Source organism: Chelonoidis abingdonii, chromosome 5 (genome assembly GCF_003597395.2).
Source record: "Chelonoidis abingdonii isolate Lonesome George chromosome 5, CheloAbing_2.0, whole genome shotgun sequence".
NCBI classification, from domain to species: domain Eukaryota; kingdom Metazoa; phylum Chordata; order Testudines; family Testudinidae; genus Chelonoidis; species Chelonoidis abingdonii.
This window is the reverse complement of record NC_133773.1, coordinates 14,394,395-14,407,234: the sequence shown is the minus strand read 5'-3', so window position 1 is coordinate 14,407,234 and position 12,840 is coordinate 14,394,395. Positions and strand designations below refer to the sequence as shown.

General features: G+C 48.5%; 1 protein-coding gene across 1 annotated transcript; it reads right to left on the bottom strand.

Moving 5' to 3' along the window:
• Positions 1 to 2,399: 2,399 nt before the first annotated feature.
• STBD1 (starch binding domain 1) lies at positions 2,400 to 7,462 on the bottom strand. The gene is made up of 2 exons (XM_075066376.1): positions 7,456 to 7,462; positions 2,400 to 3,763 (listed from the first exon to the last, which is right to left on the bottom strand). The coding sequence occupies exons 1-2, from the start codon at positions 7,460 to 7,462 to the stop codon at positions 2,901 to 2,903; spliced, it is 870 nt and encodes a 289-aa protein (XP_074922477.1). The 3' UTR covers positions 2,400 to 2,900.
• Between the last annotated feature and the right edge of the window lie 5,378 nt (positions 7,463 to 12,840).

The window sequence follows — 12,840 nt, the reverse complement described above, 5'->3', positions numbered from 1 at the left end:
TTCTTCTCTTCCTATCTCTGTAACACAAGTCTGGCTTAGCCCGCCAAGACTATTTTGCAACACTGCTGTGATGACAAAGGCAGCTAAAAGCAATGCCCTAAGCAGCCTGATGCTGGTACAGGTGTGCCAGGTCTTGGAGTGGCTGATGATATCACACACCATATCTGGGCTTTTCCCAGCAGCGAGGTTACTAACAAGTCCATACCAGGAACAGAAACTGCATTTTCTATCCTGGCTGTTCTTCTTTCTTTGCTCATGGGTGTTTATCTTGTTTGGTCTTTTAGAAAACGGGATTGGACTTTAACAGCCCATTTCAACTAATTTCTCCCTCCCTCCCCCCAAAAAAGGACAGTTACTACCTTTACCACTCTGGGAAAAAAAAAAAAAAAAAAAAAAAGAGAAAACAAGTGGTTTCTCAGTGTAAAAAACTCAGCCAAGGGGAAAAGAAACAGTAAAAAAAGATTTAACTTATGTTACTATGGTAACGTGCAGGCTAAGGTCTCTGTATATCCAAACCTTTTTCAGTGTTGGACAATAACAGGATCGTGTCAACACCTTTGACTCTTTGGGCTCATATATTCCCTCTAAGTTAGGACAACCTACCTCCAAGCCTTTCTGATTTTGCATAAAGCAATGCATAGTTCAGCCCAACTTTCATGAGAACCAGAAAATTCACTTTTCTGATGCAACCTTACTTCAGCCAGGAAGGTCTTTGCCCGAGCCACATCTGAGGTATGACAATGTCATTCTGTTTGCCTACGACCAGGAATATTTTGAAGTAGCGCTCTTCAAAGGGACTGGATAGGGTGAAAAAACACTTTTGACTTGATTAGCTAGCTAGAGCACATCTCCTTTCTCCTCTTTGAGAAGGAAGCTCAGGAGTAGGGCCTTACCAAAGTCACGGTCCATTTTGGTCAATTTCGCAGACACAGAATTTAAAAAATCATAAGTTTCAGGATTTCATCTATTTAAATCTGAAGTGTCATGGTGTTGACATTGTAGGGGTCCTGACCCAAAAAGGGGAGGGGGGTGTCATGAAACTTCTACGCTGCTGCAGGTGGCGCTGCTGCTTTCAGAGCTGGGCAGCTGGAGGGCAGCAACTGCTGGCTGGGATCCCAGGTCTGAAGACAGCAGCTCAGAAATAAGGATGGCATGGTACAGTATTGCCACCCTTACTTCTGTGCTGCTGCTGGCAGGGCGCTGCCTTCAGAGCTGGGCAACTGGCCAACAGCCACTGCTCTCTAACTGCCCAGCTCTGGAGGAAGTGTAGGAGGGTAGCAATACCATGACCCCGCTTCCCCTCCCACCAAAATAACCTTGCAACCCCCCTGCAACTCCCTTTTGGGTCAGGACCCTCCAATTTGAGAAAACAATAGTCCCCCCCCATGAAATCTGTATAGTACAGGGTAAAAGCATAGAAAAGACCAGATTTCACAGGGGAAGAAGAGATTTCACAGTCCATGATGCATTTTTCATGGCCATGAATTTGATAGGGCCCTACTATGAGTCAAGGAAGTCTGTTTCAGTAGAGGAGATCTGCCCAGGTAGTAACCTGGAACTTACAACACACCTCTGCATGTTATTTTAAGAGTGTGGGTGGGGTAGGGTCTGCCTTCAGCTGCAGAAGAGTACACTTTGCAAGCCACAGTCTTCTGCATAGTACAGGTAATTTTAGGCACTAGATAGAAACATTTTAGTCTTGCATAGAAGTCAATTGGCAGAGTAGCAGTTCCCACCTCCCAAACTGGAAGCCCACCCTGGCTTTGTTCTACCTGAGTTAACCACCAACCTAGAAGCACTTGTTATGCTAGTGAATCATTGGACTGGAGAACAAGTGCCAAAACATTAGAGTACCCTGGCTTCTTGCGAGCAGCCCAGATGGTCCTTCCATGCAGAAGGCTCATTTACAAGATAAGAAAATCTTTTTAACCCAAGTATAACTAAATGACCCTAGTGTTCAAGAGTGAAATCCCTGCCTTGGTTAGCTTCTAGACCAGCAGAGTATTCCCTCAGTTCTGTTTTTAAGTGCAAACACTAGATTGATTTTCCCTTCCCACTACCCAAGATAACAATTACAAAGTTCATTTGGAAACCCCTACCTGTTCCTAGTGAGAGGAAAGTCACTTATTAAACATGTCAGGTGGTCACTCCTGAACTTTGGCCTTCTGAAGGCCACCCTGCTAATCTGAGCCTTCAGGCTGGCCAACTATTCCCTTTTCAGATAGGAGAGTGAGTCTGAGAAAGAAGGGGAGACTTTGAGAAAAGAGGGCCTGATCCCCAAAGGTGCAGAGCACCTGTCAGGGTACACCTAGGACCTCAAAGGAAGCAGGTCCAGTTACTCTGAATTAACCTTTTAAAGACAATTTAGGTTATGTCTAAGGGTCAAACATGAAGGACGGTCAATCTGAAAATATATTTGTTTATTGCTTAATTGTACAGTACAATAAATTAAAAACTTATCGCAAGCCACAAGTGCAGTGTGGTTAGCTACACCTCTTCTTGCATTCAGTCTGCTCTTAAACCTTACGCCAGTCGTACAAAAATTCATCCCACTGCCCCACTCATACAGAGTCAAATTTAGCGTCAAGGTTTAATGTCACACAAGGAGCTGTCTGAAGTGCTGCTCTTGCTTTCCTATTGCCTGGATATCATTAGGCCGATTTTGGTTTGACTTCAACTGAGGAGTCTCCTCACATGGAGGATCCCTTCCTAGAGCCATAGCTAACCCTAGCAGAGGAGAGATTGGTGGATCAGACAGTTCTAGCAGGGATTGGTATATGATGTACATTAAGGTCTACTATCCAAGAAGGTTCTGTTGGAAATTGGAATAAAATTAGAGGCCCCCATGCTTCGTCTAAGCATTTTCTTTGCTGGGTCAGTAGCTTCCACTGAGATCCTGTTCAATGATATCCCCACCACTGATGGGCCGCTCTATCTTCATGTTCAGTCATTAAGGTTCTGTTGTTACATTCTTCCCAACGTGTGACCTTCCCATTCTCCACCAAAATGAACTTCCACTCTATTTTGGAATCTGCTGGTAAGATAACAGTGTCAGACCAGAACCCATCCTTGTCACACTTGAGTGGTACGTACTTGTGCCACTGACCAAGACACTCATGGTCACCTGTGACAGCAATCAGCTGAGCATCAATGTGAGTGATGTAGTGCACACGGAAGTTCACGTGGATATTCTGAGGCATTGGGGGCACAGCGGCAACCCGCTTTGCTTTTGAATCAGCCTCAAGGAAGTCTACTTGTTCCAACTCCTTGTTGCCTTGGCCCACACTGGTGTCAAAGTCATCTGCACTACTGTTTTTACTAGCATCTCCCCAGGCTGAGTCTTCAGGAACAACTCCCCAGTCCTCATGATCAACCACGTCCTGATACTCAAGTGTCTGACCAGACTGTTCTTCACTTTCATCCTCATGCAGGTCACTAGATGGTGATGTTTCTGCCAAAGTGTTCCCACATGGTGCCTCACTCTCCTGTCCCTTTAATAGTTCTGATTCTGCTGTAGAGGAACCAAGGGTTTCATTGCTTAAGTATTCACAGTAATTCATTAGTGGGGTGGCAGATTCTTTGACCGGTGACTCCATTTCATGAGATTCTCCAGGAACACCACCACCACTTAGAGATGGGACATCTTCTCTTGGGGTAGTTGCTACAGTCTCTGTTGCCAGGTAGTTCTCAGGCTCTGGAGGGCTGGACAGGACACTGGTAGTGGTTTCTAACAAGGTATGCTCACTGTTTTCCAGGAGAGGCTCTAATTAAATACAAATATTAAAATACTTAGTTATCCAGAAACAGCACAGCCTCTTGGTTTCAGCATTAGAGCACTTAAAGTGTTACAACTCACAAGACTAAAAAGTTACTTTCCAGACACTGCTGTTCCCATTTACTAGGCAAGTTTCTTGTTTTTTTTTTTTTAATTAATGGAAGCAAATTATATACCCTTGTACTACAGTTACATTAGGCAAACATTCTTACAAGACATGTTTGAAGTTTGTCAAGCTCTTTAAGGCTTGATTATGATCAGTACTCCCTGCCAAGACCTCAAACTCTATCTCTACAAATCAGTATATTTACCAGATAGTCTAACTTCAGAACATTCAACACATCCACTATTCTTGTGGATGTCCCCCTCCTTTTTTGACTTTCAAAGATCATCTATTCACAACCAGTTAGACAAGTCAACTTTTGTTTGACATGCAGCTCCAGGAGTGCTGGATATTTATATTCAGGATACAAAACCCTAGAACATTCTCCTACTACAATCTGTCATCTCCCCCACCCCTATGCTTTTAGTTTTCTAGCCATATATATTGTCCCTGAAATAGTCTCTAGTGATTAATGTCAAGCACCCCACTTCCAGTAGCTTCAGATGTGTTTTTTGGCTGCTTGGCCCCTCTGAAGCGCAAGCTACAAGCCTTCTAGAGGATTTTTAGGCCGACAGGTTTAGCTGTGCTTCCCACCTTCAAGTAGGGTGACCAGATAGCAAGTGTGAAAAATCGGAGGGGGGGGCGCAAATAGGAACCTATATAAGAAAAAGCCCCAAATATCGGAACTGTCCCTACAAAATTGGGACATCTGGTCACCCTACCTCCAAGTGACTTGCTCTACTTGGCTGAGGCAAGCTCCTGTTTGATCCACCCAAACACTGGGGAGGCCAGTGACCCTCTGTTTCGGCAGCTCTGCTGCTGCTGCTTTGGGGAGGGGCGTTTGTAACCAGGAGGAGAACCCAATCCCCAGGCCACGTGCCTGCCTCCTGCACCACCTCGCCAAAAGAGTTACAAGTTTGCAGCGTGTTTCTATGCCAGGCCCAACACTGCCAGCCCAGAGCAGCAGCTGAGCTCCCGCACGTCCGCATCCCCTCGGCGCTGTCCGCCTGGCAGGGGCGGCCCAGAGGAGTCAGTCCAGGGAGCCATGACTCAGCCCCGGTCTCCGAGCGGTCTGGCCAGGCGGGGACGGGCAGGGGGGAGCAGTGTCACTCCCCGCAGCTGCCGGCGGGCGGGGCCGCGCTCTGCACCACTGCTGCCAGCGCCGCACTGCAGCAGCCCGGCGAAGGGGCCCGCAGCTCCGGGACCGGGGGAGCCGAGCGCTCGGCCGGCCCGGAGCGGGAACAGAGCCCGGGGCGGGCAGGCACCCCCGCCTCGCCGCCCCTTTGCCTGCCCCCCCGGCGGCCCCGGGCCGGTACCTGTTGCTTGGGGCGCAGCTCGCAGTGCGTCGGCGCCCGCGGGCGCTCTTGTGCAGGCGGTCCCCGCGGCTGTGCTGCTTCCCCGCGCCGCGGCGCCCGCGGCGGCTCCTGCAGGCGGCCCGCTGCTGCTGCTGCTGCTTCCCCGCGTCCCCGGCGCCCGCGCGGGCGTGCTCCGCAGGCGGCCCCGCTGCTGCTGCGTCCCGCGTCCCGGCGCCCGGCGGGCGCTCAACTGGCAGGCGGCCCGCTGCTGCTGCTGCTTCGCGCGTCCCGGCCGCCCGCGGGAGGTCTCTCCCCGCCCCGCCGTACCAGAGCCAGGCCAGGAGCGCGGCCACCACCCCACGCAGCAGCGCCGGCCACAGGCCCCACCAGGGGCTCGCCCGCGGGCTGCGCCGGGGAGGCCGCGTCCGGCCGCGGGGAGTCGCCGTGCGCCATGGCTGGGATGCGGAAGCCCCTTCGCCCCTCGAGCCGCCTTATATCTGCTCCCGGGGCTCGCTCGGGCCCCGCCTGGGGCTCGCCTGCTCCGCCCGGGCCGCGGGGCGGAGCCGCCCCTCCCCGATCGCTCTTAGCCGCTCGCCAGCACCCCCGGCCGGCCGGATCCTGCCCTCCCTGAGCCACCGCCTGGGTGTGTTGCAAAAACGTTCAGCGGGTCCCAGGAAAGCCCCTTGGGCGGGATCGGGCCCCGATCGTTGCTTTTTGTTTTGACTTCTTCTTAATCCAAGTCTGGGCCAAGCAGATGATTCCCTTTGCAGCGGGCTCCCCGCCAAAAGGCTGCCCCTGAACCCCCCCGGGGAGCTGCAGGGGAGTTCGGATCGCAGGGCTGGTTCCAGCAGAGCCGGGGGGGGGGCCTGTGAAAGCGGCTCAGAGTCTGACCCCGCTCCCAGGCCAGGCCGGCTGGAGGGGGACAGGCCCTGGGGGAAATAGGTGATGGCCAAGCTCTTCAGATATCAGCAGTTTGAAAATCAGACTGCTCGATTAGATGCCCAAATGTGACTCCAGGAGCCTAAGAGCTGTACAGTCAGGGCTAAAGTGTCTAGAACTAGAGGGGGGAAGGACTTGGGGGAATAATGATGGAGCTTTTCTGTTAAAACAGAGGGGGTGGGGTGGGGGGAATCTTGATATTCCCCAGCCGGGTCTGTGTGGTGAAATGGAGACATCTTGATTTTCACCAGGTAGCTCTCAGTCACAGCACAAAGCAGCTTATATTGCAGGCTACACAACCCTCAGGCATGACCAGTTAACATCCGGGTAGCACTGGTGAAGCTCCCAAGGCCATTGTCTCCTTCTGGCTGCTGGTCTGGCAGCACTGCCGGAGTCCACTGTCTCCGGATCTGTATTGGATAACTAGCTACTGCCTCTGCATTGAGTGACCCAGAACCCCAGCATCACAAATCACCTCCCCTCTTGAACTTGGGAAAGTTGAAAGCCGGATTTGGATCCAGGATTTTGCAGCTTGGGCCCCAATTCTAATTCTAGTGTCGGAGATTGTTTCATCATCCAGAAGTGTTAGAGCAGGGATGCGGAACAAAGAGAAATGGCGAAAGTACTGTATATCGTTAAACTACAAGTGAGCCCAGGTTGCACCTGAATCCGAAGCCCTCAAATCTTTGGGAAGTTCAAATCCGGTTTAGCATTTCCCTGTTTGGGCATTCCTCTGCAAGAGGAATTTGAACTGCAGCACCAGTTCATACTCTCCTCAGACTCGGAGGAAATTTGGATCCAGATGTAGATCCAACCTTTGCAACATGTACCCATCTCTACTGTGTCCATTAGTGTTGCTTTCTCCTGCCCCCTCTGCCAGGGAATGGACCCCCCTCTATTTTCAGCCCTACCACGTTCTGGTACCTTTTCCCTGGGTCTAAACAGACAGTAACTGTCCTGCTTTGGAATGCATTTTACATCAGCTCCTCTGTACTTAGTTCTGAATATTGCGTTCTTGTGCCTGAATATATGTTGTGGTGCTGTCAGCCTTACGTCTGCAGCTTCAAGATCTTTGTGTGGCACTCAGATTTGTCTCTAGGAATTTCCCAAATACAGTACTGCTGCCTTGCGTCTCTAAGTCCCCCACACTTCAATGATATGAATAGTGCGATAGGATTTGTGTCTTCAGCCCTGGTGTCAGTAAGTGCAGTTCCATTGACTTCCACACCTACTTGGAATGTAAACAGAGAAGGTTGAAAACAGAAATGTGAAAGTCCAGCTCAATTTAAGACTTTCTCGCTTCTCTTCCTTTCATTTTTTCCTTTCCTATTTTTTCTTCTCACCGTTCATTTTCTTGTCACAGTCGGGTAAAGGCTGGTACCAAATGTTCCGTTATGCGCAATAAGGTAGTAGCTAGAGGCATCACCAGCAGCAGGTTACAAGGTAGTTTTTAATTCAGGGGATAATTCTAACATAGATTCATAAACTTTAAAGTCAGAAGGGACCATTATGATCATCTAGTCTGACCTCCTGCAAAACGCAGGCCACAGAATCTCACCCACCCACCCCTGTATCAAACCTCTAACCTATGTCTGAGTTACTGAAGTCCTCAAATCATGGTTTGAAGACCTCAAGGTGCAGAGAATCCTCCAGCGAGTGACCTGTGCCCCACGCTGCAGAGGAAGGCGAAAAACTTCCAGGGCCTCTGCCAATCTGCCCTGGAGGAAAATTCCTTCTGGACACCAAATATGGCGATCAGCTAAACCCTGAGCATGTGGGCAAGACTCACCAGCCAGCATGGAGAGCTATGCCATGTCAGAACTATATGCTGAGGATTTGAATTTCTGCAGTGAAGAATCATACACTCCTATGATTGATGAAGTGATCAGCACCATATTTCATGAAGGTTCTTTGCAATAACTCCTGGAGCAGTATGATTTATATAGATACTTCTTAGCAAGTGAGAGTAAGGCAGATGAGTTTTTGCTAGTACTGTTGAATACTGCTTAGTTTTGTTTTCTTGTTTCTTCTTTTAGAAGTCAGATAAATTTATTACTCCTTTTGTAACTTCCGCATTGTATGCTAATGCTTACAATTGGATTTCTTAACAATGTACTGCCCTTCCTTCTTTTGTGTTCTGCTTTGGAGGCTTTTTTTGGCTTGGTAGGGATTCAGAATCCATTAGCACAGATTAGATTTGACAATTATTTTGATTTAATTTAATTTTATTACCCAGTTTTGGGCCTCTTGAAGTGGTGAGGATAGATTTTAATGCAGGATTAAGAGATTATACTGATAAAGATTAAACTAGCAACCCAGGTAACTCAGTCTAAGAGTTGTGGCTTTATCCTTTAGATCAGTGGTTCTCAAAGTTTTGTCCTGGTGACCCCTTTCACACAGCAAGCCTCTAAGTGTGACCCCCCTAATAAATTAAAAATACTTTTTAATATATTTAACGCCATTATAAATGCTGGAGGCAGTGCTGGGTTTGGGGTGGAGGCTGACAGCTCATGATCCCCCATGTAATAACCTCGCAACCCAACCCCCAGTTTGAGAACCCCACTTTAGATCCTTGATCCTAGTTTGGCAGTCATAAAAAAACTGGTAATAACACTGTATGGCTTAGCCTATTTATTAGCACAGGGTGAGCAAACTATGGCCCACGGGCTGCATCCGGCCCACCAGCCATTTTAATTTGACCCCTGAGCTCCTGCTAGGGAGCAGGGTCTGGAGCTTGCCAGCCAGGGAGCAGGGTCGGGAACTGCTCGGTGCGGCTCCCGGAAGCAATAACATGTCCCGCCTCCAACTCCTACGTGTAGGGGCAGCCAGGGAACTCTGCTCCACATGCTGCCCCCACCCCAAGCACTGCTCCACAGCTCCCATTGGCCAGGAACCACAGCCATACTGCTGCTTCCAGACACCGCTTGATTTAAGCGCCACCCAGAGCCTGCACCCCTGAGCCACCCACCCCCCACGCCTCTATCCCCTGCCCCGGCCCAGATCCCCCTCCCACCATCCAAATCCCTTTGTCCCATCCCTCCAAACCCCTCATCCTCAGCCCCACCTCAGATCCTACATCCCCAGCCGGAGCCCTCCCCCCGCAGACCTTCCCTCCTGCCCCAGCCCAGAGCCCACTCCCGCACCCTGAACTTCTAATTTCTGGCCCCACTCCGGAGCTCGCACCCCCAGCCAGAGGCCTCACTCCCTCCTGCACCCCAACCCCAATTTTATGAGCATTCATGCCCCGCCATACAATTTCTATACCCAGATGTGGCCCTCGGGCCAAAAAGTTTGCCCACCCCTGAATTAGCACCAGACAAATAATTTGGAAAGCTATCTCCATTTAGTCTTGCAAACTAAATTTTAAAATCCATTCTTTTTATCCTTACCTAATTGTTGTGATTTGAATTCTAAAACCCATTAATAGGATCTTATTATCAACTATCTCATTAGAAAAGAGAGTGGCTAATTGGATGTTGGAGAGAATCTATTTCCAGTGTGCGGTGTTCTTAATCTTTTAGTGTCATTGAGAGCAAGACTGTGTCAGCTTAAGAGGACATAAAATGTCATTTAAATTTATAGACACACAAGTGTACAGTCTTCGAAATGGTTGAAGTTCCCTGGATGGCTGCATATATACAGTGAGTTCATACTCTGAAACAGGTTTTCCCTTCTATACATATGATCTGTGCTTACTAACTTGGACAAACTTCACTGAGAAGTCCAGCTAAGCATGTACACACATGCTTAACTTTAAGCATGTACTCAAGTGCTTTGCTGAATGGGGGTGAACTTAAGCACATGCTTAAAGTTAAACACATGCTGAATTAGGCCCTGGATGAGAGCAGCGGAGCCTGGGGCCAACTGGACATCCTCTCCAAGATTTTCTTTTTGTACATTGTCTTTGTTATCACTGTATGTGCTCAGAGGAGAGATGTGTATATGCAGCTTTGCCTTGCTCTTTAAAACCTGTTCCTCCAAAGTGCAATATGAAAAGCTCTGTTAACTTGCCATGGCCCCATATATAAAGTACATGCAATTAATCCCTTCCTGTAGTTGGTTGCCACTTCCCTTTTAGACTTCTTTTAATATTTCTATTATCCTTTTAGTTTTCCTGTAATTGAATCTGGAGGCTTCAAATACTTTTGTTAAAATAAAGTAAGTGAATTAAAGGGGCAGGGCCAGTGCAATCATTTAGGCGACCTAGGCGGTCACCTAGGGTGCTGGGATTTGGGTGGCGCCATTTTCTTCGGCAGCGAACACGGCGACCGGATCTTCAGCAGCCGGATCTTCGGCCGCCCCTGGCATTTAGGTGGAGGGAGCTGGGCAGGGAAGCGTGGGGAGGGCTGCCTGCAGCAAGTAAGGGGGACGGGGGACGGCACACAGAGGAACTCCCCGCCCCAGCTCACCCCTGTCCCGCCTCCTCCCCGAGCACGCCGTGGCTGCTTCACTTCTCCCGCCTCCCAGGCTTGCCGCATTTCTTGCTGGGGAAAAAAGAATATGAAGGAGAAAGGAAAAACTGACGAGTCACATTCCCAGTAGTGGAGCTGTATTACTGCTGTACTTCCTGTGCAATTGTCAAAGTGGCAGGGCTACTGTCATAAGTAGATAGGTAGGGGTTGATTTTCTTTTACCTGTAAAGGGTGAACAAAGGGGGAACCAAACACCTGACCAGAGGACCAATCAGAGACCTGGATTTTTTTTAAAGTCTGGGAGGGAACTGAAAACTCGGGGTCTTTTTGTTTTCCTCGGCTGTGAGTTAAACAGCTTTTCTCTAAACTCCATCTTCTTCAAAATATTCTACTATAAAGTGTGAGTACAAAGGAACAAAGTAAATCGGCTGTGATGTGCTTTGATTGTATTTTCATGGGTGTTGATTTGCTGGACTGGTTTAATTGGGCTATCTTTTAAATCAGACTTGTTATTCATTATTTTGTTATAAGCAAGAGCCTGTATTGATCTCTTAGTGCATATTATTGTTTTGTATTTTCTTTCTTTTTTATATAAAGTTTTCTTTTTAAAACTTGTGGGAGTTTCTTTCCTAGTGAGGCAGAATGAGGGAGAGAATTTCTGTGCCCAGAGCTCGTTATATTGGTGACAGGCTAGAGCGGAGGAGAAAAGCCCAAGCTCTGTGTCTTACTTTCCGCTATTGTCCCAGGGCGGGAAAAGGCTGCGGACAAAAGGGAGGGGTGAATCTCTTGTGTGAGCTGACTAGGTTTGATGCAATGCCTCGGGAAGCTAGATTGCCATCTCTGGTGTAATTCAAGGGAATAGACACATCGCACCGGCTAACCCAGGAAAGGGGGAAGCTGGGGGATGAGATAGAGGAGACCAGGGGCTCTGGGTCTTGGAGGGGTCCCCCAAGGAAAAGTTTGGGGAACCCGAGGGGGCCAAAACCCTGGAAAACTTCGGCTGGTGGCAGCGAAATAAGGTCCAAGCTGGGTATAAGCTTGGGAAGGTTCACAGTAAGCACCCAGATTTTGTATGCTTAAGTCCAGATTTGGGACAGACGTTTACCACAGCTACAATTGAGGATAAGTTGAAAAGAACTGGGCTGACTTTCAGGCTCAGTTTGGTGGATGAGCAATTGGAAGAAAAAATATGTTTTCTTTGTAAATTGAGCAGTTCTGCTCTGGTGTCACTGAGAAGCAATAAACATGGAAACCCACAATGCTGTGTTTACAGAGTCACTTTTCTGAACCGCTCTGCACAGAAAGCAGCCATCTGGACGTTTTGCTGGTGAAAAGAAAGACTGGAAAAAATAGTCTTTCCCAATAAAACATTAAAAATCACGCGTCCACGTTGTTATAAGGTAAATGCTCACATAAATATATATATCGTTTGTTAAAGCAGTTGTTAAACTACACTCTACCGCTTGTTGTTTTGGTTTGTTTATTTGTGTTTAAATAATCAAGCTTATCGTATAACATCCTTCAAACTCCCTGACGCCAGTGGGAAAGCTAATTCTTTCAGGGTTGTCTTGTAGGCTTGGTCTACACTAGGGACAGTTCTCAATAACTTCTCCCCCTTGCTAACATCAGTGCAGCTGAAATGGTGGTAGCAACACTGGTGTTATTGAGGGAGAATATGTATCAGTGTTTTGTTGATACTATAACAAAAACCTTTGGTTTAAAGCAGCTGTTTAGCTTGCATGTACTGTTAAAGATAAGTTCTTCAGATTCGTAAGTGTCTGCGCTAGAATGTACTCCGTCGCCATTCATTTTTCTTTTAAACAAGAGTTTAAATGACATAACCACCTGTTTGTTACTGTCAGGATGAGTCTCCTGCTACCTCCTGAGGTCGCAGCCTGCCCCTGAGTGAGATTCTACAGATAAAGTCTCCTTCGCAGCTGGGGATGACTTCAAGAACTGCTCCAGGATTAGGTCTCTGTGGTCTGGGAAGCATTCTTCAACATCTTTATTCCTGCAACCTCTGACCCGTGTTAGTGCTGGGCCTGAAGCCAAGGGACTGGTTCATCCCTGCATTACATTTTAAGCCAGTGTAACTCCACTGATTTCACTGGTGGGAATCTGACTCCTGCTACAGCCTCCATACGCTGCTCTGTAAAAGCCCTGCAGCTGACCAGCAAAGAGTTCTCACAGTGCAGGCACTGCATAGCGCTCCCATAGGCAGTCGCCTACGCAGGCTTCCTTGAAAACCTGGCCCCAGGGTGAGCAGGGAGTCCCCATAGTCTACGTGCTATAGGGATCCTAAGTTGCTGTGGAGCT